Genomic DNA, 25,552 nt, shown 5'->3' on the forward strand with positions numbered 1-25,552 from the left:
CACTTGCTGTAGCCTATGTGTATGTGTGTGTGTGTGTGTGTGTGTGTGTCAGTTCTAGTGCTACCACTTTGTACAGCTGATAACATAACAAATAATATAATTTTTAAGAATAAATGTGCCTCCTGCATGAGCTGTCTGTAGCTGAATTGGGCCAGCCTATGCTACTGTATTTTGTTATATTTTATATTGGTCATTACTTGGGGAGACAAATTTTCTGAGGTGGAACGTGGGATAAAATGTTTGAGAACCACTGCTCTACCATCATCCGAGCTTCTACTAGACAGTGATCATCCGTTCAGAGCATCTTGTGTTCAGTGTTTCATCTTTTCCAATTTCCCAACAAACATATCAAAACGTATTGCTACAGTTTACATTTTATTTGAATGCACCAAGTATGTTCTCAAACGGCATCAGATACACACATCACACAAATTTTGCTTTCCAACGGTTAAGGCACACATACATTAAAGCCGAGGCCTGCCGATGAACTAACACTGGCGTACAGCTGAAGAATGCAGTGGGAAAGTGAACGGTGGTAGCGAGCTTGGTAGGATAACATGCCTCTCACTAAAAAGCACAACAGGGAGCCAGGCAGGCGTTCTGTTAGCCGTCTGCCATACTGGCCACCGGAACTACTGACGCGCCATACAGCCGGCCCATAGTGTTAACACGTTTAGTCATTAACGATGGGATCCAGTGAAAACAGGGTAGTGCGGGGCGTGTGTGGATGTGTTGGGTATTATGACAATTTTATTCTGCAGTTCAATGGCTCCACTCGGTAGACACTACTGTCCACCTCTCCATACCGATCCCAAACCACAGCAGCTGGTGAGGAGACAGGAGTGTACATGGTGGCATGGCCATGTCCAAACGCACAATAAGAGCTGCCATATAATAGAAAAGGTAAGGCTGGAATAATATGTTGTGTTTAGTATTTAGTACGTATGGAATGGAGCTTATTGAGAGCAAATATGAGACTTTAGAAATAAATATGCAACATTGTTAGTATTAACACTTTCTAAATGTCTAATGCTTTTGCTCCTTATCTACACTGCATGCCATACAGGCTTTATAACCTGGTAATACATTCTAGTTAAGATAGTTATCCTAGTTTAATTAACTATCCTAGATAAGTGCAATGATTCAGAATTAGCCTGTTTAGAGAATGAGTCCAGGATCTGACTTAAAATACAGGTCAATAATAATAAATAAGGAATGTGAGCAGGTTCGTATGTTGGTTGCATAGCTGACAGTTAGTGGGGATTATATTATTCAAGTCGGAGTCCTAAAACAGTGATAATGAATTTAATTAAAGTATCATCAATTAAGATAAAATGTTACTTTATTCAATCTGTGTGAGATTAATAAAGTATTATTATATTTCAAGAAAATGCAAAAGGAAGTGTTGTCTCTGGATTAGGCCCTTATTCCAGAGAAAGAATATTCTTCACCACGGAGTAGAGAGGGTGCTTAACCTCTGGTAGAAGCTGCTTCGAGACCATTCGTCAACCCATGGGTCGGCTGCTTACCAAACACAACCTGGCCCAGATCAGACTGCTTTTGTGGGGTTCTGATAGCTTTGCACATGACCCTCCTCAGTCATTAGCTCAGAACCGCAAAACAGATCACATAGCCTAAATAACAGACACTACACCTAGACCATGTTATTGATGTTTGGATGGCACACTGACTGGCACTCCCTCTCTCCTTACCTCGGGCTAACTCTCTATTTATTCACCTCCATCTCTGTTCTTCCTCTCTTTGCCTCCCTCCATCTTTTACTCCCTCTCACCCCGTTTGTCTCTCTCTCTCTCCATGTCTCTGACTAGCTCCTTTCCTTCCACCCTCTCCCTCTATCCCTGTCAGTGTTTCTTTGTTGTTTTGAGCAGCAGTGCTCCATCTCTCTTCTCTACGTCAAGGCCCAGCTCACTGAGTACCGAGTAGTCAGCATTGCCACGGCGATCCATGGCGGCCACCAGTGCCTGGTTCTCTTGGTTTTGTTCCAAAATGTTCCTGATGGCGAAGATGCCCCATTGGCTAATGACTGCACACTTTGTAAAGGAAAACAAGCGGAAAATCTGACATTTCAAGGTGCATGAAAGACTTGAAATGTACAGAGATAATTCATGTAGGAACATATAGGAAATATCTTATACTCTAAGGCAGGGGTCAGCAACCTTTTTAACATGCAGTGCCAGTTTGACATTTTCTAGTTAATGAGTGTGCCTTAAGCAACAATATATTATATTGTATACAATATATTAAGATGAATTATGACACAGCGACCAAAAACATTTCCAGAAGACCTGGAATTGTACAATTTACATATAGTCCACAATCATGCATCAACATTTTACATTTTTTTTGGGTTGTTATATTTGCAACATGGGCTTACAAATTATAATTACATATCAGAAACATTCAGAAACTCATTCAAAAACATTTGTACTGTGAGAAATGTAAAAAACAAGAATATATGAGAATGTTGGAACCATCCACATCAATATCTTTAAGACATGTACAGCTTTGCAAAACCATGAGAAGGCAATGCATACAGGCCACTTGCAACAATATTTTAAATATTTTCTTCTCTATTACTCACAACATAGGTTTAAAAACTATTAATTGATCCCATTTCAGAAAACTGCTTTCTGTAACTGATTTAAACATATTTGCACTGGGAGGAAATGCCCAAAACAGAAGAAAAAAAATGGTAGCAATGATTATGCTGCCGCATTGTGCTGTGAATTCTTTTAATAATAATAATAAAAAAGTTTTTTTGTTTTTTTTCAAAGTGTGCCAATGTTTATGCTGCCCCGTGCCAGTGGTGGCACGCGTGCCTGGGGTTCCCGACCCCTGCTCTAAGGTAAAGGATACAGGGGTTGTTGCCGTCTATGCTGCAGTTGTCCAATATCAGAGGGATGCCGTCAAGTTCTCTGACCTAAATGGAATGAAGATCACAGTGATGCCATTTCAGCCAAGGTTCTAGTTTAGGCTGCCAAGGCAGCCTAAACTAGAACATGTGCACAGTAGAGCACAGACCTCTGCCAAGGCCAGCGACCTGAAGACCCCCTTCAGTAACATATCCAAACCCTAAGAATCATGGCCCAGGGAGGTTCACCAAATAGGTATGAGCAACCTCCCCATGACAAAGATCCTGATTGTACATTTTGCCATCATCAAGCTATTGCCAACATGCTAGCACGCTATGGTACTCAGTTATCGTAGACACTGCACTGCCAGTGCTCACAGAGACCCACAGTTGAGTCTCTGGGACATTGGTTAAGCTTAAGCGTGGAACACACTGACCTAACCGTTGGCATCTGAAACGTTTTGGGAGACTCGGATGAGTTTGGGAACAAATCTGTTTTGTGTGTTCAGCTATGTTGGAAGCTTTTGGAACCGCGCAGACGGTGTCTTGTCTGATTCAACTTGCAAAGTCTGAGAGCATTGGCGTCTGAGGATTGGAGCCATTGGATACTCTGATTGGTTGTGTGCTAGCAAATCAATGCGGTGTGTGGGAGGGGCGGAAGTGATGATGATAGACAAACCACTTAAACAAAGATGGCGCAGAGTGACAAAGTACACTGTCGTTGCAACGCATTTTTTGGATATTACAAATGATATCCATATTTTGAATGAATACAAATAATGAGCCAATACTGTGTGTGCTTTGTTTTTCTAATCTGATAATCTATGGCCTGCGATGATGCGTCGACTGCAAAAATTTGTCAACATAGTCGACTGCAAAGATTTAAAAAAAAACTACTTTGTACTACAGCTAATCGCTATAGACGCCTTAGTTGAAGAAGGATGAAGAAATTTCAAGAAACAAACTTCAAGAATAGCAGTCAGCTGCAGCATGCTCACAGCAGTACGAGAGGCAACGGAGTGGTTGGATAAAGGCAGTTGGCCGTTGGTTTGAGTCTGGACTGGTGTTTGGGCCCCTTAACATATCTTAAGGACAATTGTGTTGAGCAATAAGCAAGGCTAGCTGAAGTTGTATGCAGAATTCTGAGTTTCCCCTTCGATTTCCACTAGCGCTAGTGAGGTGTGTGTGAGGTGCACAGTGTTGATATGTGCATGCACGGTACTGATGTGTTGGTTAATTGTTGACATTCTCTATGTCAAGATGTAAATTTGCCATGATTATGTTCCAACCCACCTCCTCTTGCGTTGTCAATGCTTTCCGAAGTAGGGCTGTTGCCGATCATCCATTATATCCCAAAAGAGTATTGAGGAACTCCCATAGCTGTATCTTTGTGTTGTCCAACCCAGGTTAGCAAATATATACTGCAATGGCTAGGAAGCTTTCTGAATAGTGCTAACAAACCCAAAGGTTTTGATTCTGTTTACTCGCCACTGTGTATGCTTACATACCTGGTGTTCGGAATTCTCCAATATGTGACATGTGTTTGATATGTGTTAATTCTGTCAGGCAGGGTTAGGGTTATGGTTAAAAAAAGAAAACACCCTTGAACACTTACCCTGGCAACGTTTTGAAATCTTGCTCTGTACAAGACTGCCTATAACGCAGCCACTATCTTCACCAAGGATTTCAACCTGGCGCCTCAGTTCAATTCTGAGCATGCTTAATGCTAGTGGCGAATAAACACAGTAGAAACTTGTGGATTTGTTCTTAAGTAGGCATATTGGAGAAAGCTACCAAACCAGGGCAGTTTGTATGCCTTCACTTTTGTTGGACAAACCAAGATACAGCTATGGGATCTGTTAACAATCATTACAATTATAATGGATGTCATTCACTGTGTCCAAACCGGGAGGCGGCGATTTGAACAAAAATCATGGCTGATTTACTTTGCATTACTTTACATTACAATGTCATTACAATGTCATTGTCATGTCATTTATATATAACTATTAACCTGGGATATGCAAACCGGACAGATCCTTCAATGTCAGCGCACATAAAGAAATAATTCTGCTATTTCTGGCCATTCCAACTTGTTTAATAAAACAGTTTCTTCTGATCTACACAATAAAATATGGAGGCTACTTTCTATTATTAATTGACTTTTTCTCTTTATGCTGATAGTCTAAAGCCATTCATAAGCTAACACCTATATTATCAAACATTTTCTATTTTTTCTATGGCAGAATACAAATTTGCAGCAGTATGTTTTCAACAACATTTCTTCAACGACAATAATGACAATTAAACAATTGAGTGGCGTGCAATATGGAGCACCTATGAGCCCTAATTTATCATTGCTGCTTGCCGTAGCATCCATTACCGTAGCCAATTCCTAATTCCTTCTGTTTAAGCGTGTTGCGGTGACTGGGACTGGATGCCTGGTCTGTTGCGGTGACTGTGACTGGATGCCTGGACTTCCCTGACGGTTAACCAGCCAGCAACTCATCACCATAGACACTATTTACATGTATTTTCTGTTAACTAAATTATTTAAAATGTCTGCTTGTACGTCTGTCAATTCTGGCACCCATTGCACTCCTGACCATCCCTGGATCCCCCACTCTGCCTTCCTTCTCAAGGTTTCTTCCTTTCTAATTAAGGGAGTTTTTTCTTGCCCTCTGGGGGGCTAGGGTCAGGGGGGGTGTCATAAATATGCGTCCCGTTAAGCCTGTGAGACTGGAACTGTGATTAAGAACTATACTAATACAACTGAAATGAATGTGTTATATAATAAGGGGGAAAACAATTACGGCTGCTCTTTTCTGTTTTTTTAATAACCTGTGAACCGAATGTTTCAGCTTGAATCCGATGACTGAGATTGAAAATAATGTGTTTTGGTTTGAACGCTAGGAAAGAGATGGGTTTATTACCCCTATGGTTACGAACCGCGGCAACTTTTTGAAACTTATTTAGTACCGTTGTATGAAAATGTGCCGCACACCTACTATACGTGGCCGGGAAGCCTGACCCTCACACAGACATTTAATAAATAGCCGCTCATACAGAGCTTCAACATCCACACACACTGTGGCGGTATAGTATAGGTCTCCGAAAAGCTATACTTTCTCCCAGATGCCGCAGTCAACCATTGCCAAGACAGAGCTCCACACGTCCACACAAACCATGCAGCCAGTGCACCCTCGGCCTTAACATCTGAGGGCCTCGGAAAAGGCACTCAGACGACACGAACAGAACGCAACCTGCATTTGCATTGGCACGTTCATGGCATGTTTTTGGAAGAATGGCAAAAGATGTCTAAATTGGGGACTTATATCAGTAACCGTGATAAAATGGCTTTGATTACTATGTTGACAATCATATACAACAAATGACCACGTCTTAAATAAAATTGAAATAGTTTTTGGATTTACTGAAGACTGGACAGCGGTGGGAACATATGTTTGTCATGCCTTGGTTTGATATCGCTTGTGTGCGTGTCTTCAGGAACAACCTTCAAGGTGCAGGGATCATGGGTTACAATGGATTCAATTGGTTTAGTGGGATCTGTTGTGAAACCAGATACAGGTGGATTTCTGACCACAAGTTGACCTTAGAGTAGGTGCTGAGTGCAGGGCATGGGGCGCTGATCCGCAAGTGTTCTGCACCACAGTGCCTCTAGAAGGAGCCCCACTGTGAGTTGATGATACGGACTGTCAGCCTCCTACTACCCTGATGTGATCAAGCTGCAGGTTAGGTACATGTATCTATGTATTTAGTCAACCCATTCATCTATCTATAGCCACTGAAGTCCCATGTTGTTGTCTGCCCAAATAAATGTTTCTTGGGCCAGTGGCCTTGCCAGGCTGGCATGGATGTTTTGTGCTTGAACGATTGTAATCACAAAACCTTAAAATTGATTGTCAAATCTCAACACTGCCTAATTTCTTTTAATTGATACCGATGAATAACCTGTTACAAACAAAATAAAAACACAGAAAATGACCAAACCACCAGAATTGTCTAGCATAGTATTCTACTTAAACTGGCTCGTACCCTGCATAGATAGATAGCAGTAGAAGACGTGCATCTGCTTTGTGTCTGCTTTTGTTTTAATGTAATACACAAATATATACAACAACATATGATGACAACATTATTCATAAAACTTCTACATGAGTTATTATCTTATATTTATCTATCCATCCACATCCCCCCACGGACCTGGTTTTGGTTGAAGGGGTGACGATAGCAGAGGTTCCCAATGAGTCGGATGAGATGGGCCTTGAAGCTGACAGAAGGTGATGAGGGGTCACCTCCTCCAGAGGAGGAGAAAGAGGAGAAGTTCTGGGAGGAGCTGAAGACGTTCTTACTGGCCTTACCCAGAGCATGAACCTCCTGTAGGAGAGCTGCAGAGGAGGGGGAGAGTGAGGCAAGGGGTGGCAAATGGTTAGAGCTGGCAGTAGGCAGGACAAGATGCAAAAAGAATGCAGTGGAAATCCTAATGTTTGGTTTACAGTACATTGTAAACGGCTGACGAGAGTACTGACTCATCAATAATGTTAGCTGTTTTTGTGTTGATATCAACACAACATTTATTTGGATGTATCCGCAATATAATTCTCTTCTGGTTTCTGATTTGGTTGATTCTGAATGAACTGATTGGGATATTTGCATTGTAACATAATAATAATAATAATAATAATAATAATAATAATGTATACTTTGTCAGACAGGTCTGCAATTTGTTTTGTGTCAATTTAGTTGCTCCATTGTGACTTAACACATACATGTAACATTAATTGTCCATAGTGTACATTGTAGTTTACATCCCACACCACAAACAGGAAACAGAAAAACACAAACACATAGAAGACATAAACATAAAACATAAAAGTCCCTTCACCTTCTCTTTGATCTAGAGATTTATTCAGTGTTGAGCATGTAGATTGATTGATGCACCAAAGAGTGTTTCAGTTTGATCTTGTTAAAATTGGGTACTCCGATTCTGCACTTCAATGGTAACAGTTTGTAATCTTTGTTTCAGACATGGCTACTGTTAGAGACGATGTTGATAGCCAACCTTAACATGTTTTTATGATAGGCTGTTTCGTATATTGTCTGGAGGGGATGCCCCACAATCTTGGAGCAGATTTTTAATTGCTGTGACAATTTGGCTTTCAATGTTGTAGACAGAGTGTTGTACCATACAATATCACAGTATTGTAAAATGCTCATGAGTGAGGTGAAGGATAAATGAAGAATTTGACTGCTTGCCCAAAAGGATCTGAGGCGGTGGAGAAAGTACATCCTCTGTTTTGTTCTCTTGCAGACAAAGTCTACATGGTCTTTCCACGATAACAGGTGATCTATCCATACTCCCAAATACATGTAGGAGGAAACCTGCTTGATTGTTTCATTGTGGATTAGAATAGGGGTTCTGTGTGAGTCAGGTGGAGACCCAAACACAATATGGTAAAAAGCACTGCTGAGCTCACACAGCCCTGTGGGGGTCGTACATTGGTTATGGTGGTAGATGAGAGGGTTCTGTAAACCTTAAAGGGGACATATCATACCACCAGGTGTGAGTGTGATTAGCCATTACAAGCAGGTTTGAAAATGTGCAGCATTGTGACATCACAGGTGGGCGTGTCCATCTAGATGTGTGCTGGATAGATCAGTCTACCAGCCTACCCAGTAGACTAGCAAACACTGCTCATCTATCCGTCACACATCTAGGTGGACACGCCCACCTTTGATGTCACAATGCTGCACATTTTGAAAACGGCTTGTAATGGCTAATCACACTCACACCTGGTGGTATGATATGTCCCCTTTAACTATCTGGATTCTGTTGGTAAGAAATGATGCGTACCAATGGATTAGGAATGGGTTTATTTTCTACTCGATCATCTTGTTCACTAAAATATTTGTTTGTATTGTGTTAAACGCTGATGAGAAGTCTAGGAAGAGCGCCCTAGCATAGGTCTTAGGTTTATCCAGGTGTTTTGCTATGAGATGGACAAGTGTAGTGACAGCATCTTCTGTTCCACAGCCCTTCTTGTAAGCAAATTGGTATGGATCAACTCTTTCATAGTGTTGACCAGTGTCACGAAAATAAGCACGTAAGCTGTAATATGCGCACATAGCCACAAGGGAGAAGGACCAAACATATATGCTGTGATAACTGCTCATGGCCAAAAGATGGCAGCATCATCACACATATGAGGAAGCCGAAGGCGGGCTCTCAAAACCATAGCCAGTCAGAGCACGTAGGCCTACTCCACATCTAAACAGAGCAGGACCCCGATGAGGGGAGAGATTCTCTAGAGGCAGGGCAACCTCGGATGCTCTGCTAAGTGTCGCTCCGCGCGTGAATATACGATTCCCCTCCTTTTGCTTCATAGTAACCAGAGGCAGATAGAGTACACAGGTTCCTTACTTGAGTAAAAGTACAGATACCCCTTGCTAAATTTTACTCAAGTACAAGTAAAAGTACTACAGTCAGATGTCTACTTAAGTAAAAGTACTGAAGTACTTGTTTTTAAAAGTACTTGAGTATCAAGAGTACAAGAGTACATTTTCTAAATATTGCACTACTACTGCCACAGTGCTTACATTTATGTATAGAAACGTCCTACATGGAGTTATGAAAAATGTTAATACCTTGGAGAATGTAAAAGGAATTGAAAGCAAAATCAAGTCACTCATCTTTTTACCATGTTGCTTTATTTAACATTTCTCACTTGCCCACAAGGCAATAGCACAATAGTATACAGTATAACAGTATACTCAAGAACATAAAAGCAAATGCTCAGCTTACATAAATATGTAATATCCGAAAAGAAATGTAACTAAGGCCTTGATTAGAAACACAGAATCACACAAACAAACACATATTTTTGCTAAAGTCGTCGTTTGGCTGCTGCAATTAGCTCTGGCTCTGACATCATGATCTCGAACTGCTTCCTCAAACCTTCAAGAAGAGCATCAACAATTGGCTTGCAAAATCTGAGTGAAGGTGGCTGGTCTTTCAAGCTTGGTTGTAAGGGCGGTGATTGTCGGAGCCAGCCAGCCCATCTGAACGTTGACTTCCCCTTGTAGTATGTTCAAGGACTTCGCAACTGGACTCATGGTGGTGACATATTCCCCTAAAAAGCTGATGCTGGATCAGCTAATGCTGATCCTTAAAAACCCTGTATAAGGCCCGATCTGGGGATCGTGACATCTCTATAAAACAGTCTCAAGATTGCATTGGTTTAGGTCTCCAAGCATGATTGCCAACGCCTCAGGGTACTGGAGTTGAATGTCATGCACACAGTCAGCAATAGTGTGTGCTGCTTATGCCGCTTTCACGTATATATTTCCTCCAGGTATTGTCTAGATGAGTTTATGGTTGCAGTGCATGTGTGTGCGTATGTGAGTGAGTGAGAGAACTGTGTGCGCATATATCCCACCATAAGAATCCACATACTACAATGAGGAAATCTTCTCTATACTATAGGAGGAGATCCACCACATCCACACCATGGTCATATTCTAATCTGTGGTGACCTCAACACCAGGACTGGACAGGAGCCTGACACCATCAGCACACAGAGAGATAAACATCTACCAGGAGACAGGACCAAAACCCTCCCTAAAGTGTCCCACCAGATACAACTACGACAAAACTACAAAACAAGCATAGACTTTTCCAGAGATTTCTGGAGTCCCTCAATACAGATTTTTGAACTCAATTGATTCTATTCATGAATTCGGCCCACAGCATTCTCCGCAGGGAAAAGCTGACAACAATCCTTTATCCCGGCCATGATCATGTTTTGATTCAGAGAGTGCACAGAGAATGGGGCCTTTCACGGAAGGTCCATTGTCGTGTGTTGGTGAGCAAGCGGGCGAGATGGATTCAACGGGTTGCGCAAGGCTTGGTAATGAAATATGATTCACCTCATTTAAAATAAATTGTATGGATGGGAATCAGTTTCTACTTTGGATGATGATGTTCTCTTTGATGGATCATACACTCATTCATAAAGTCATTATATCTTAATATAATGACTTTCCAGCCCAAGTTGCATGAACATGGCCTGCTTGAGGTCACAGCACGTCTTTGTGTGGGAAACACTGCATTAGCTTAGTGGCTGGAATGAGCCACTTGTCAAAGTAGCACATTTTAGGTAAGCTAGATTGATATGGAAATATCATATTGCGTTTCCCCGGAAGTTACAGTAGGAGGTAGAGTGCATATGATGCCATTGACATGCGACTGACCGTTACCAAGAATAAAACTATGGATTTCTCTGAGTTTGAATATTGTTGGAAACAATTTGAATAATGTAATTACACAATTCAACAAAATATTTAACAACGGTCTAGTTATTTTAATATTTGAATGCTTAACCTCTTAAACCCGAGCGCCCCCGGGGGCGGGGGCAGCTGCGCCAACGTGTGCTGTAAACAGCTGTAAACAGCACCACCATGCTCCAACATGTCCATGGTGCATACCCACGTAACGGGAAGAAGCTCGGCTAAAAGCCCATGATAACCATTTTTACCTCAACGAAACACAATTTGAACACCAATCAACTAAATGAGCCCGTAGCAAAATATGCAAAACGTGCATGCGCGCATACTGGCCGCCGCCGATTTCGCTACTTCATGCCACCTACACAAACTATATGTCATATGAAAGCTGAGGCTCCACAGATTCCAATGATATAACTCTCATCACTACGACGAAAACTCACTGAACTAGCAGCCAAAGAAGAGAAAATAAATAAACAAATAAAAAACGTTATATAGTGTGATACTTTTGATTGGCGAATGGTGTTTTTTATTACATGGATTTGGGTCCCTCGATTTGACTGTCCCTCGACTCTATTGGCTCCGACGGTTTGGTAGAGGGGTCAATCATCCAAATCGACCAATGCATACCCAATATATCTTCCCGCGTTTGACTGGAAGGTCAGCATAATTCGCGCCAGAAGCGCAGAGAACAATCTCAGAGCAGACACCCGGCTAGTTAGAGACATACGCTCCTACAACACGCTTCTTACAACGTTTGCATTCCTGGTTAGCTAGTAGTTTGACAATTATTTTGTATTTTCTTGCCTTTTTTCCCATTTGTTATTCTTTTCAAATAAATAATGGCAGGCAGGAGAAAGACCTATAAGTTTGTGGAGGCATTTGCTATTATTACTAGCGACAGTGGGGCTACTTTAGTCCCTCTCGGGTCCTCGTCTGACGACAGTGACTTGCTGTTGCCAGAATTGGACACGGATTAATTGTACTGCAGGAAGTGCCAGGTCCCTTTGTGCTTCACTTCCAAAAAGAACTGCTTCCAGCAGTGGCATGACAGCCCTTAGTGTATATAGTTAGTTTTAGTTAGTTAGTTATATTTGTTCAAAGTTGCTGCCAGCATGTTTATATATATATTTATATACATGTTTATATATATAATCACTAGGGATATTTATTCCTAGTTATTGTAGTCTTTAGCTGCGTCTTTACCTTTGTTTTTACAGTTTGGTTTTATTATACGTTGTTCTCAAATATATCTGCTCCAGTTGGAGTCAAACTTAATTTCGATTGTATGGTTTTCTTTGACTGGGAAAATGTATAGAGGTCTGGGTGAATTTTCAAAACAAGTTAAAAAACTGTTGAATTTGGACGAAATGAATACCTATGGTGATATGTCAGTGAAATAAAATTAGTTTTACAGTCTGGTACCTTAGAAAGGTCAAATGGCACTGATGGTGCCCAAAAGTGCCCAAATGGCACCATTTAGTCCGCCTGGACCTACTTGTACTAAAACCTCTCTAAAATCACTTTATTCACTTTATTAGCATTTATCCTGGAACAGGGTACTCATCAGATGTTGTTATATGTTTCCCTAAAGGTTCTGGGCTACTATCCCATAGTTTCAAGGTGGTATTCACTCTAAATAATGTGTTTTCTCTAGGCGAAAATTGAAAATTGACATTTCTTACTATGTTCAAGCTGAATTTACTCTGACACAGTAACATCTTTATTGATTCTGACACCTGTGAGGGTTCTTTTTGAAACCAACTTTATTCATATAGCCCTTGTAGTTGTGGAGGAATACTCTATTCATTTTGGGCATGTCATTTCGGGCAGGAGGCCTGTGAAATAGGCCTAGGGCTTAACAGGTTAAAGGTCCCATGGCAAGCTGCTTTTATATATATATATATATATTACTGGGCCCCAAACACAGTATTTGAAGACGTTCCGGAAATTCAGCCTTGGTGCAGAATTACAGCCACTACGAGCCAGTCGCACAAAGAGCTTTCACCAAACGCACCGTTTCGGTGTCTGTAGCTTTAATGCAAATGAGGAGGAGAGAGGCGGGTCAAGGAGGAGGGTGGGGGTGTGGCCCTGAGCAGCTTGCGGCCACGGTACCATGCGCTCTGTTTACAGTGGATGTATCGCAATGGCGAGGCGCACACAGCCTTTGGCCCTGTTCTGTAAATATTCTAGAACACACGGGAGTCCTGGAGCTCTATCTGTACGTTCACATCAGAAGCGAATTGCACTGCAAAGACACTTTTGGTTGCTCATAAAGTATCGCTGCGAATATTTCTGTTCGCTTTTGTTGCTCAAGACGTACAATTCAATTTTGCAGACGCATTTAAAAGGAGCCGTATGCTTTTAGTACAGACAGACATATCAAAGAGTGAACTCCCATACACTTTGGCCATATTGCAGAGATGGTTTTGCTTGTTGGATAAAGTGCTTCGACAGCAAGTAGGACAGTGATTCCCCTCCAATATATATTAAAAAAAACTCCTAAAATGTAATTACAACCGAGAACAAAAAAACATTGCGTGCTGCGGTAGGCTAGGTCAAATATTATTCACTGATCTGCATCTGCAAATCATGATCTGCACTCATTCGTCGCACACTCAAACAAATTGACATCGGCGCACATGGCTAATTTGCATACGCGCACAGGACTGGCTGGCTCCGCAAGGCAAATAATGGAACATATTTATCTATCTATCTAGGCCTATCTGTCTATCTATCTATCAACGCGGGTCTAGTTTTAATGCGATGTATTTTGTGTATGTCCAGTCGACTTGTCTCCCTTGTTCTGTGTGGTCTTCACAGAAGACCACACAGAACAAGCTGAGCTGAATCACCTGTATGAATTCCTGACGATTTGTGTCGTTTGGTATTAATAAAGACTTGATTAGGCTATCTATCTATCTAGACTAATTAAAAAAGATCTCGTTAGCAGGCATGTATCACACCTATTTTACAATAATCTAAAACGTTTTATTATCTCACACACCAGGCCAACCAACCACGCGTGACACCTTCGCCCAGGCCAGAGCCTATTTGTTGCAATCTCTGAAATGAAAAAGGCTCGGATCTTACAACACCGGGTGCCCAGTTACAGCCGCGATTAATTTTTCATTCGACATTTTGTACAGAAGGAACCAAAAAAGAAGGTAGGAACCAAAGTGCCGGTGTTCGGTGTTCCCTGGGATCCACGCAAGCGAAGAGCGTCTACATTCCGTTTGGCTGTCAGTGTTTTGCCGCCGAAACGCGTCATAGTAATTGGCCACACACCCTAGCTCGATCCCTCTGCTCAACTACCTCAGCTGGACGTCTGGTACCGCCATCGCTAAGAGTGTTACGTTACACGTTTCGAGTTCGTATTAGGCATTTTAGAGCCCCCTGCAGGCCATTACTTGTATGCAGTCCTTTTGTAGTTTCTTAATATGTGTTCATTCTCATTAGCTGACAAGAGTCACATTGTTTTAGTCACGTGATCGGTCATTATTTCGGCAGCCATTTTGATCTGTCTTTTGAGCCAGCGATCCACACGGTGAAACATATCTTTCTTGTATCTCACGTCATCCATCCGTGTAAGCCTTGGAGAAGCTTTGTTTGTAAGTAACTTAATTCATCCATGTCTTATGTAATAATTTACGTTCATATTTCATTGTATTTCACAACTTATAAGTACATTTTTATAACCAATTTGCATTTTGGTTCATTTCCAGTTTCACACTTCTAAACCTGCAACAACTCGTTCAACGACTATCAATAAATGGACATACAAGTGAACGTCGACAACATCCTTTACGGACTTCCATTATTGCTCCTGTCTTCAAGTTTTGTGGGGAAAAGTGTTTAGCTGTCTGGTGATGTGTGCATCGCTACGCGCTCAGGTGCCAGAACAAAGAGCAAGCAAAGGTCGATCAGCGAAGTCACAACTTTTCTCTGGTTTGGGACCTCAGTGGTGGAACGAGCTCCCTACCGATGTCAGGATCGCAGAGTCGCTCACCAGCTTCCGCAAAAGACTCAAAACTCACCTGTTCAGAGTTCACCTCGACTCTACATAGAAACCAATGCACAGCCACCATTGAATGTTGTACGTCCTAGCACTTGTACATTGCACTTATTCAAGGTACTTTAATTGTGTAGCATCTACAGTAGCTTCTATCATTGCTTTACATGGGGAATGAGTTAGCCTAGCGATTGTAATACTTGCACTTGGTTCTATGAACATCTTTACTGTACCGACAGCGATATATTGTTTCACTTCTTATGACAAATGTACTTATTGTAACAAATGCACTTATTGTAAGTCGCTTTGGATAAAAGCGTCTGCTAAATGCCCTAAATGTAAATGTAAATGTAAATGCATAAAGTTCAGCCGTCTTCAACATTTTATGGTTGCTCTGGTCGTTCACCTTTTGCTGCTAGTAGCGTTTGACGCTTGTGTCGCTTTGGTCGCTCTTGCCCATAGAAAGTGAATGACTTCCGGTGATTTATCTATATCATATAATATATATATATTATCACAGCCAAAAGCTGTGTGAGCCTCCAGACGATATTATGAATCTCAAACGACTGCGTCGTTCTTCCACGTCCACATCAATCTGAAGTAGACTGAACCACGACATATAGGAGAAAGGGATTGTTGACCGTGGTTGTCTCCCGCCGGAGCCTCGCTGCCAAGGCACCACCGCCTCCTGCAGCGGGAAGCGGGGCTCAAGTGGGAGACATTCGCGGGCAACAATCCCCTTCTCCTCCATGTCGTGGTTCATGTACTTCAGGGAGCACAAGCCAAAGTTCCTTTCCCATAATTCCTTCTCAACCATGGCTGAGATAACCCCCACTACGAGTCTCGTTGTGGAAATACCAGAGATGAGAGTCTGACGTGTTATGCGCCATAACACCAACAGCAGAATGGTTATCCAAATAACAAAGAAGTGTACAACACTTGCGTTACAGTCCAGGAGCTCTATATCTAAATGACATCATATAATACATAGATATCTATATCATATAATACATATTATCACGGCCAAAAGCTGTGTGCACCTCCAGACGATATTATGAATCCCAAACGACTGCGTCGGGTTCTCCGACGTCTCTGGTTCTTCCACGTCCACATCAATCTGAAGTAGACTGAACCACGACACGGAGGAGAAAGGGATTGTTGACCGCGGTTGTCTCCAGCCGGAGCCTCACTGCCGAGGGACCACCGCCTCGGCAGCAGGCAGCGCTTAGGCACCACCGCCTCCTGCAGCGGGCAGTGCCAAGGCGGTGGTCCCTCAGCAGCGGGAAACGGGGCTCAAGCGGGAGACATTCGCGGGCAACAATCCCTTTCTCCTCCATGTCATGGTTCATGTACTTCAGGGAGTCAAAGCCAAAGTTCCTTTCCCCCAATTCCTTCTCAACCATGGTTGAGATAACCCCCACTACGAGTCTTGTTGTGGAAATACCAGAGACGAGAGTCTGTCGTGTTATGCGCCATAACCCCAACAGCAGAACGGTTATCCAAAAAACAAAGAAGTGTACAACACATGCGTAATCACACACACACACACACACACACGTCGCTCGAACGGTCGTATCTTATTGGCGGGCCAAGTTCTCTGGGCTGGCAAGGCAGAGAAAGGGGAGGTGGCAACTCCCCTTATGACGACATACAGGGAAAATTCCAAAACGGCGCGTCTGAGCTTAGTTCTTTCAAAGGTGGAGCAGAATGCCTAGTGCTCGTTTTACACCCAACACAATTTCTAGCTACTGGGGGAGCATAGGTTAGCTAGGGTAACTCATATCAATGTTAGAAAACCTCAGAAAGTGACATTTTCATGCCATGGGATCTTTGAAAGTTACGCATAATAAATTTAAGGGGCTCCCATAGTGCTGATGTCTTTGGGATCATGAAAACAACTGTCAATCTTGCAGAATCCAAAATTGGACGTAAGGTGATCGTCCAGTGTTTGTCAGAAAAGTATTCAAATATATGTTCTGAGGTCTGAAACCCCAATATTTTTCATAATCCTAACATTAGCAGGAGGGCAACCGCACCCTGGGTCGCAGTGAGCTTACCGACAGTGGCCTGCAACAGGCCGGCGTGGTCTTGCAGGAACATGAACTGCTCGAGGTCAGAGGTCATCTCACACAGCACGTCCAGCAAGCTGATGACTGTCAGCGCCTCCTAAAGGTCAAACGGGGAACCACACATCACTATGATGTCTAAACACAACACACTGGGAATTACAACTCACTTTGATGTCTCTACAGGATACACAAGGATCTACAACAGACTTTGATGTCACTATTGGACCTAGCTGCCTGTAGCTGCGTTTCCACCAAAAGTTAGAAAGTTTGTAGCGAAGTACGGCAGTTTGCGGATGATGGGGATTATGATAAGTGGTTGCGCATTGCAACAACACTTTAATACATCCATGTTTTGGGGACGTCAGTTTCCCTGTTACATAGCTAAAAGTAGGTATCACTTTTTCAGCACATATAACAGAAACACACAGACACACGAGGGGGAAGGGGTTCTTTATGGTCTAATGTGGACTGTGAATGTGAGTCAGCGCTGCACCAAAAAGGTTGTGTCATCATGTGGTGGTGGTCATACCTCGTCTCCGTCAGCAGACCCTGAGGCAAGCGCCAGGACGGCTCTGCAGCCTGTCTGGAAAGAAGAGGCCAGGTGGGCCGCCACGCCCCCTGGGATCCCACTGTCCCCACCACCCTCTTCCCCCAGCTGGGCCGCCAGCAACTCCAACAGGGTCATCCTATATTACATTAATGCATATACAGTTTATATCAAATTATGTGTTTTGCCCGCCAGACGTATCGAATTAGAAAATTCTAATCGGCGAGGTCTGGCGAGCACATTGCAATGGTCAGTACTGACGCAAAGGGTGAATTATGTCCTGCAGAGGCCACTTCAATTTTTTGTTCAAGCTTTGCGTGAACTCATATACTTGACTGCTGCAGCTCTCTTATTCCCTTGGGGACACACAGACCACTAATCAACCAACTCTACTCTGAATCAATTGAAGTCTAGTCCCTTTACCAAACCATCTGAGCAGAATTAATTTGGTTCTCAAATTAATACATGTTTAAATGTTGCTAGATAGTGAGATCAGTACTAGATGATCTGATCTGATGAATAGTTATTTTGACAAGCAAAGTACTACGCATTTGTCAAAATTTATTTTTCTCCACACAAACCACAGATTGACTTACACTGGGGCTACAGAAAGACATGCATGTGTGATAAGTGCGTCTCCAGTGAAATTATCTTGAGTTAAGATTTCAGTTGACGGGGCGCCCCGGAGGCTCACCGTATAGAGCGAGTACCATTAAGGCACCGTCCTAATCGCAGCGACCCAGGTTCGATTCCTGCACATGGTCCAGTGTTTCCCATACATAGACCAATGTGTGTCGCAGCGCAGAAGAATCAGGTACAGAATGAACACCGAGCGCCACAAATTGATTCTGCTTTTTATTTTATTTATTTTTCGCGATTTTGAAATATAAATATCGTTCCGTTCATTCATCTCCGCATAGCACACTTTCTCCCTGTCATTCTCGTTCACACACGCACACACACACAGACAAGCGCGCATACATGCCAATAGCGCGCGGGTACACTTCCACTTATTGGATAAACCCGCGTATCACTGATACACTGCACACGCACTGACAGCGGATTCTACTGCGCCTCCTCTCAACGCGCCTACAAAGGAAAACCCGAAGCAACGCGATATTTGCGATTAATGTGAAATGCGGTTATAGTTTACATATATTACGGTGTGTTAGACCCCCAACCCGTTGTACCGGCGATTTGAATTCGCTCTGCAGCAGGGACTGGAGACCGGGAAGAGGGCCGATCCACTTTGAAATGTATTTTGTGCACGATTGCTCGATTACGCGAATGAGAAAACGCGTAATCCCCCCCACCCCCCGTCAAGACTCCACGTCTGTGGAGCACTGTGGTCACTGTGGTCCTTTTCTGCATGTCCTCCCCGCTATCTCTCATACCTTCCCGTCTATCTCACTCTATAATAAAAAAAAATAAAAAAAGATTTCAGTTCACTGCCTCGACCGCATGAGCTGCAGCACAAAGAAAACAGCAAAATAGATTCAACTATGATGTTTGGGGACAACAATCCTCCTTTGGTACTTTTCATAGTTTCATATTTCCATACATCGACTGAAATAACACATTGTAATTCAGATGCTCATGTTCACTAAAATGTCATTTGTATGAAAAACAAAGGATAAAAATAAAGTGCTGTGTAGTTGTTATCATCCATGTCAGCGAAGCGGTTTCCCTCTGAACATTTCTATCCCGATTGAGATGACTGTTTGACCTCGTGTTGCCTGTGTCCCAGGGTAAAATTACATAAATCAATATATCGCATTTCATATCATTATATTACTAATACAGATTACATTTTGTAGTTACTCCAATTGTGATTGTACGCTTTGGTTCTCACTTGTCAGTAACTTGGATAAAAAAACTAATCTAAAAGGACTTAATGTAGATGTTTATGATAACATTAATTAACATTGTAATGTAATTTGAGAAAAAGGAATTAGCCGAGTTAAATTCAGACTGTGAACTAGGTGTAGAATCACCTCTCCAGGTGAGAAATCCCAGAGTACATGCTGGCCACCAGAGCTGAGGACTTGAGGAAGTGTTGGGTGGCGATCAGAACCCTGCAAACACACACTCCTGGTCAATCAATGACGCAAACCTGGTCAATCATTAATACAGTACACACACACACAAACACACCAAACACACACACACACAGTGACCGGCAGTGAGAATGTGAGAGAAAGATTGGCGTCCTCGTGTTTATGTTTCCTTATTTATTTGTTAAAGTTCTTTGGGGTCCGATCCATTTTGTTTAATTGTTCTCATAGCAACGTCTATGAATGAGATTATCCACAATGGATTTTATTACGTTGTCCGCACTTTGGATGCTGTTTTAGGGATAAATTGTCTCCGACTTTGTCAACGCTGCCATCAGCCATGAAAGGCTACACCAGGATTACAATGCTGCAACTGAACTGTAGGATAAAGTGCATGACTGACATCACAGCACAACTGCCAGATTATATTTTAACAGACCCAGGGGGGAAAAGGGACGACGAAGAGGAAGCGGGGCAAGCAGGGAGGTGTCAGGCAACGCTTCCAACGCTCTCCCGGATTCCTCTAGCCTCCATGATCCTCAGGAACGTCCAGCCCCTTTACACATTTACTTCATGTTTTATTTTTCAACCTAACAATTTTACTGAGTTATGTTGCTTTGCTGTTTGTTTAGCCTCCAAGTCTTTTTCTATTTGTGTGTATGAGGACTCTACACTGCAAACAAAAAACTACTTTTGGGTACAAAGTAACTTGAACACACACACACACACACACACACACACACACAAACACACACACACGTACGTCCAGTCGAGGTCGGGGTGAGTTCGGCAGAGCTCCATGACACGGAGGGCTAGAGGGATATTGTCGGGCTTGGCCAACTCCTCCACCTTTTCTTCATCCAGACAGGTGTGCAGCACCATGGAGGCATAGCTCACCACCTTCTCATCCTTTCCACTCAGCAGATCTCTGCTCCCACACAAAAGGAGAACATCTTGGAATCATCATGAACCACTAAGAGTACAACAAGTACAACCACTTGGACACTCTTTGAACCACTTAAAACAATGTATAACCAAATATAACCAGAACAACTCTTTACCAGTTAACCCTTAATTACTTCTAAGAATCATTTGGAACATCTTGCTAGCCAGTGTTATGACCATCCATAGAACAAATTAGAACCGATTACAATAAATTGACCGAAACTGAACTATTTTATTCTAGAACAGATGCTTCGATATTACAAGAGACTGCTAATAACATTGACTGGAGATAAGGTCAGTGACTGGACAAAAGTTTAGGGTTATGTATCGTTTTGAAGGGTCTACAGACTGTGTTTTGTCATTGCATTGTAAAGTGTAGAACAAATCTTTATCAAAACTGTTGCACTTGCTTTAGAGATGCATCTACAGGATGAAACTTTAACTCCTTATTTCTATATATATATATATATATATAAAATATTCAAAATCCCTTAGTTAACCCATTTGTGCCGGCTGCTGCGCGGCGCAACATTGTATCTACTAGATACAATGCTGCGCCGCGCAGCAGCCGGCACAAATGGGTTAAGTATAATATCTTAGCTATGAAAACAGAGAATTATCCCTGAATGAAAGAAGAAGAAATTAAATACGTATCACATGCAAAAGTGTTTCTACGGTGAGACTCACAGCATCAGGTGTGGGAGGCTGAGCCTCCAGAGCCTGTCCTTACAGAGCTGGTTCCCCACGGCCATGTTACCCAGGAACTGGAGCCCACAACGCAGGGCTGGCAGACAGACACACCAGGACGTTATTAAACAATACATGACAGCATGTTGAACCATACATGATAGATCATTTTTCACAGAAACATATGATACAACAGAATACCAATATAAGAAGACTGTTAATAATAGAAATATGAGTTAGTATTATTTTATTAATCTGCTTGGCACTGACTTAGTATTAGCTAAGTGATATTTATTAGCTTATATTTAGCTTGGAAAATTTGCTTGCATTAGCAAGTGAGGAAAGGAAAGACTAAAGACTTACGGTCCAGCGCAACTCCCCCGCACTGCAGATACAGACGCTGCAGCACACTGATTACATTCAGCGACTCATCGATGAAGCTCAGATCGCTGAACAAAAACAGACATGTGGAATTCTGCGGCAATTAATTGAATGCCTCTTTTCTGCCACCAGGTCTGAGGTTGAAACCATTTACAAATCAATCCAGATATGTTGATTCCAAAGTTGGATTGTCAGCCCAGCTTTACGATAGTAGATAGATAAAACTCAAGCCTGCCAGTTGCCGACCAGGGATTCGTACATCTGGATAAACACTTTATAGAACTAGTGGATACATCACCACTCAAAATATTACTGACATCTATCACATCTAATACAACATATTTTTTTCAATGTCGCCTTTCTTTTGAAATTGTGTAATGCAGATTTTAATTATTTTTACTGAGTAACGTCTTAAGAAAATTTGCTGTTTGAAACGTCCCTCATAATTGCTCAGTGGGTAATACCTGAGCAGTGCCTGGTTCCGGGGGCTCTGGACGCAGGCGTTCCTCTGAGCCCTGAAGCACTCAGCTATCAACTGAAGGTACAGTTCATCCCCTTCCTCCTCGCCTTCTCCAGAGGCCTCTAGCTCCTCTCTGAGACGGGACAGAAGGCTCCAGAGAGAGCAGAATACATCCTTCTCCACCTCCTCCCTAATCGGATCACAAAATGTCAGAGATGATGTGGAACAATGTGTAAAGAGACTAAGAAAAGTTTGATCGGTTATAATAAGCTTTAGAAAAGGACCCATAAAGGATACCGTATGGGTGAACAATAAATTGTAACCGCCACTCCAAGCTGAAACATCTGTAACCTTTATAATATGCAAATATTAAACAATAGCAATATAGTACCATTACCTTATGGAATCAATGCACGTTGTGCCCTTACAGAGTATGTGAAACAGTCAAGCACAAAATGAGCAACCTCAGTGCTACTACTATTGTTTATGGGAGTGGCAGGAATTTAGGATTTCAAGTATGTTCCACAGGCTCAGATAAACAAACCAGTACGCCCAGTAAAATACGTATATATATATATATATATATATATATATATATATATATATATATATATATATATATATATATATATATATATATAAGCAGATCTTCAGAATATTTTCAAAAGCAGGCCCCAAGAAGCAAATAAAAAATATAAAATAATGACGTTTAAACATTAGCGAAAGGATGACCGTGGTGATCTAGCCAAGAGTATGATAATGCGGGTCTTACGAATAGTCTGACACATCCGGAGACATTTCGGAGATATTCCCGAAGACATTTCACAGGCCTGGACAATAAAATGTCTTTGCGTGCAAACGACGGAAGTGTTTCCGTAGTGTAGCTGAATAATCATTGTTCATATTGCTACACCATATTTGTGTTTTTAGGGTGTAATTGTTACTGATTTTGGCCCGGAAACATACGATAATGCCAGAATAATGGCAGCCAACTGTTAAGAAAATTCTAACTCTGGATTTACAAATCATGGCCGAAATAACATGATTAAAGATAATAGCAAAAATGTTTTAAATTATTTGTTTTACTGATTTCAATGCAGTCAGATAAACAACGTATTTCCTAGGTTTTGTAATCTATAATTACTGCATAATAAGATCTTGCTGCTATTTTCGATTGCACGCAAAGCGATTTTTATTGTCCATGCCTGCGAAATGTCTCCAAAATGTCTACGGATGTGTCCAGATGTTTCCCAATTTGAGTAATGGCGCGTTCAGATCGTTCAGATGACGCTCAGATGTTTCTTCTTCCGTTCGGACACTGGGGCCAGATTTTGCTAACAGAGTTGCCCAGTTGGTGACATATTGCTTACTAGTGACACACATGAACATGGCAGAACATGAAAGTTTTATTCCATATAAAAGAATCAACCATCATATCACATACTTTACTATTGATTGACGTTGTAACCGTCTGTTGGCATCGACTTTGCTCAGTTTTAAACGTTGTGCAAAGGCGTGCAAACACCTTTATTTCCTTGTAGCCTATCACCTACTATCCTTTTGCTTTTATATATGAGAAGCACATTGTATTGCCACTGTAGGGAAGGCTACACTTGCCCTTATCTAAAGCTGGTTTACCAGTACAACGTTTAAAACTGAGCAAAGTCGATGCCCACAGAGGGTTACAACGTCAATCAATAGTTAAGTATGTGATATGATGGTTGATTCTTTTACATTGAGTCAAACGTTAACGCTCCGCCATGTTCATGCGCGTCGCTAGTAATCCATGGCACCAGCTGGGCAACTCTGTTATCAAAATCTGGCCCCAGTTGCCGAACGGAAGTAGAATCATTAGAGCGTCATGAGGTGTCGTACACGAGAACTTTCCGACGTCGCTAAAATGTTTCCCCCATAATTTCCAGCTATTTGAACGCACCATAATGACCTGATAACACCAGGGATAATACCGAATGCTCACGGTGCTAGTGACAGGGTATAATAGTTCTTTGTTGGAAAATATTCTACTTTGGTGTGCATCTTAGCATGAATTGTTACTCTTCTACTAATGAACCTTCATGAAAACCTGAAAAGGCGCAGTGCATTTTTAAGGTATGAACAAATTTGAAATAAATTACTAATATAAATACATTTAAAAATAACTTCAATAAATACCATACAATTCAATACCATCGATGAAACAGTCCATTTAACCGACCACATAAAAATGGCAACAGCCAATATCATTACAAGACACAAGTCAGAATGACTAATGATAAAGGCCGTTAAAAGAAGACATATCCTAGTAGTTGAACAAAATCAAACCTGTATTCTTGTCTCCGCAGCATAGATGTAAATGATTTTAAGATATTTAAATGGTTAGGGCACAACTTTTCATTTAAAAGTCCGGAAAAGAAGGAAGAAATGTCCATAGCGCTTTCTCTGGGGGCTGCCATGTTGGTAGCTGGTGTGGGCGGGGCTGGGGGGTCGTGTGCAGGCTTCCGGTGCGTTATGCTAGTGGCGAAGTCACGCCCTTTCCGGTAGAGCCCATGAATGGGTTTCAATGGAGAGAAAGTAATTATTTTCTGGTCCCAGTCTTTATATGCCCTGGATTACAAATGTTGTTTGTGGATTTAAATGATAATTGTTCATGTCAAGAGTTTGACCGTTTATTGCGCAATTGTTCATTGTATATTCTGTAGAGAAAACACAATGAGAAAGACTACATGTCTCTTATGTGCCGTCACGCTCCCTGCGACTGGCGTGGACAAGACCGACAATCTCCCCATCGGCATAACTGAAACTCTCCACATGCCCCGAGTTATAATGGTTTTCACCTCTTTCGATGCTGTTATTCTCCCCTTGGAAAAAAGCAGTGAAGTGGAGCAGAGAGATCGCCATGTCTGTACCAGAGTGATGGTGACGCATGTTATTGGCGTCGAGAGCAGCGAAGGGACTAGTTCACAAAGCGGCCTCACACTAAACCTAACATTATCAAACTTCTTGGCGAAATTTTTTAGTTTTCTTTGCATAAAACTTTATCATTTAAATCCAAAAACAACATATGTGTAATCCAGGGCATATAAAGACTGGGACCAGAAAATAATTACTTTCTCTCCATTGAAACCCATTCAGTTTTCGATCTCATAGGTCCCATGGGCTCTACCGGAAGGGGCGTGACTTCGCCACTCATTTTTGCGAGATCGAAAAATATGAATGGGTTT

General features: G+C 42.0%; 1 protein-coding gene across 1 annotated transcript; it reads right to left on the bottom strand.

Moving 5' to 3' along the window:
* Window positions 1-378: 378 nt before the first annotated feature.
* atxn10 (ataxin 10) lies at window positions 379-24,776 on the bottom strand. Its single transcript, XM_079734751.1, has 11 exons — window positions 24,654-24,776; window positions 22,336-22,521; window positions 21,854-21,939; window positions 21,491-21,587; window positions 20,622-20,786; window positions 19,799-19,879; window positions 17,787-17,943; window positions 17,246-17,354; window positions 7,097-7,281; window positions 2,878-2,941; window positions 379-2,044 (listed from the first exon to the last, which is right to left on the bottom strand). Exons 1-11 carry the CDS (start codon window positions 24,758-24,760, stop codon window positions 1,863-1,865), a joined length of 1,419 nt encoding a protein of 472 aa, XP_079590877.1. The 5' UTR covers window positions 24,761-24,776; the 3' UTR covers window positions 379-1,862.
* Window positions 24,777-25,552: the final 776 nt, after the last annotated feature.

The sequence above is a fragment of the Pollachius pollachius genome, assembly GCF_949987615.1.
Source record: "Pollachius pollachius genome assembly, chromosome: 4".
NCBI lineage: Eukaryota > Metazoa > Chordata > Actinopteri > Gadiformes > Gadidae > Pollachius > Pollachius pollachius.

Excerpts from the sequence above, each read along its gene's own strand:
- atxn10 (XM_079734751.1), bottom strand. The coding sequence starts at position 24,760 with ATGGACATTTCTTCCTTCTTTTCCGGACTTTTAAATGAAAAGTTGTGC. Across the intron at positions 19,880-20,621 it reads CACCCCGACCTCGACTGGAC|GGTTCTGATCGCCACCCAAC; the intron begins GTACGTGTGTGT and ends GTGTGTTTGCAG. Across the intron at positions 17,355-17,786 it reads GGTCTGCTGACGGAGACGAG|GAGGCGCTGACAGTCATCAG; the intron begins GTATGACCACCA and ends TTTGACCTTTAG.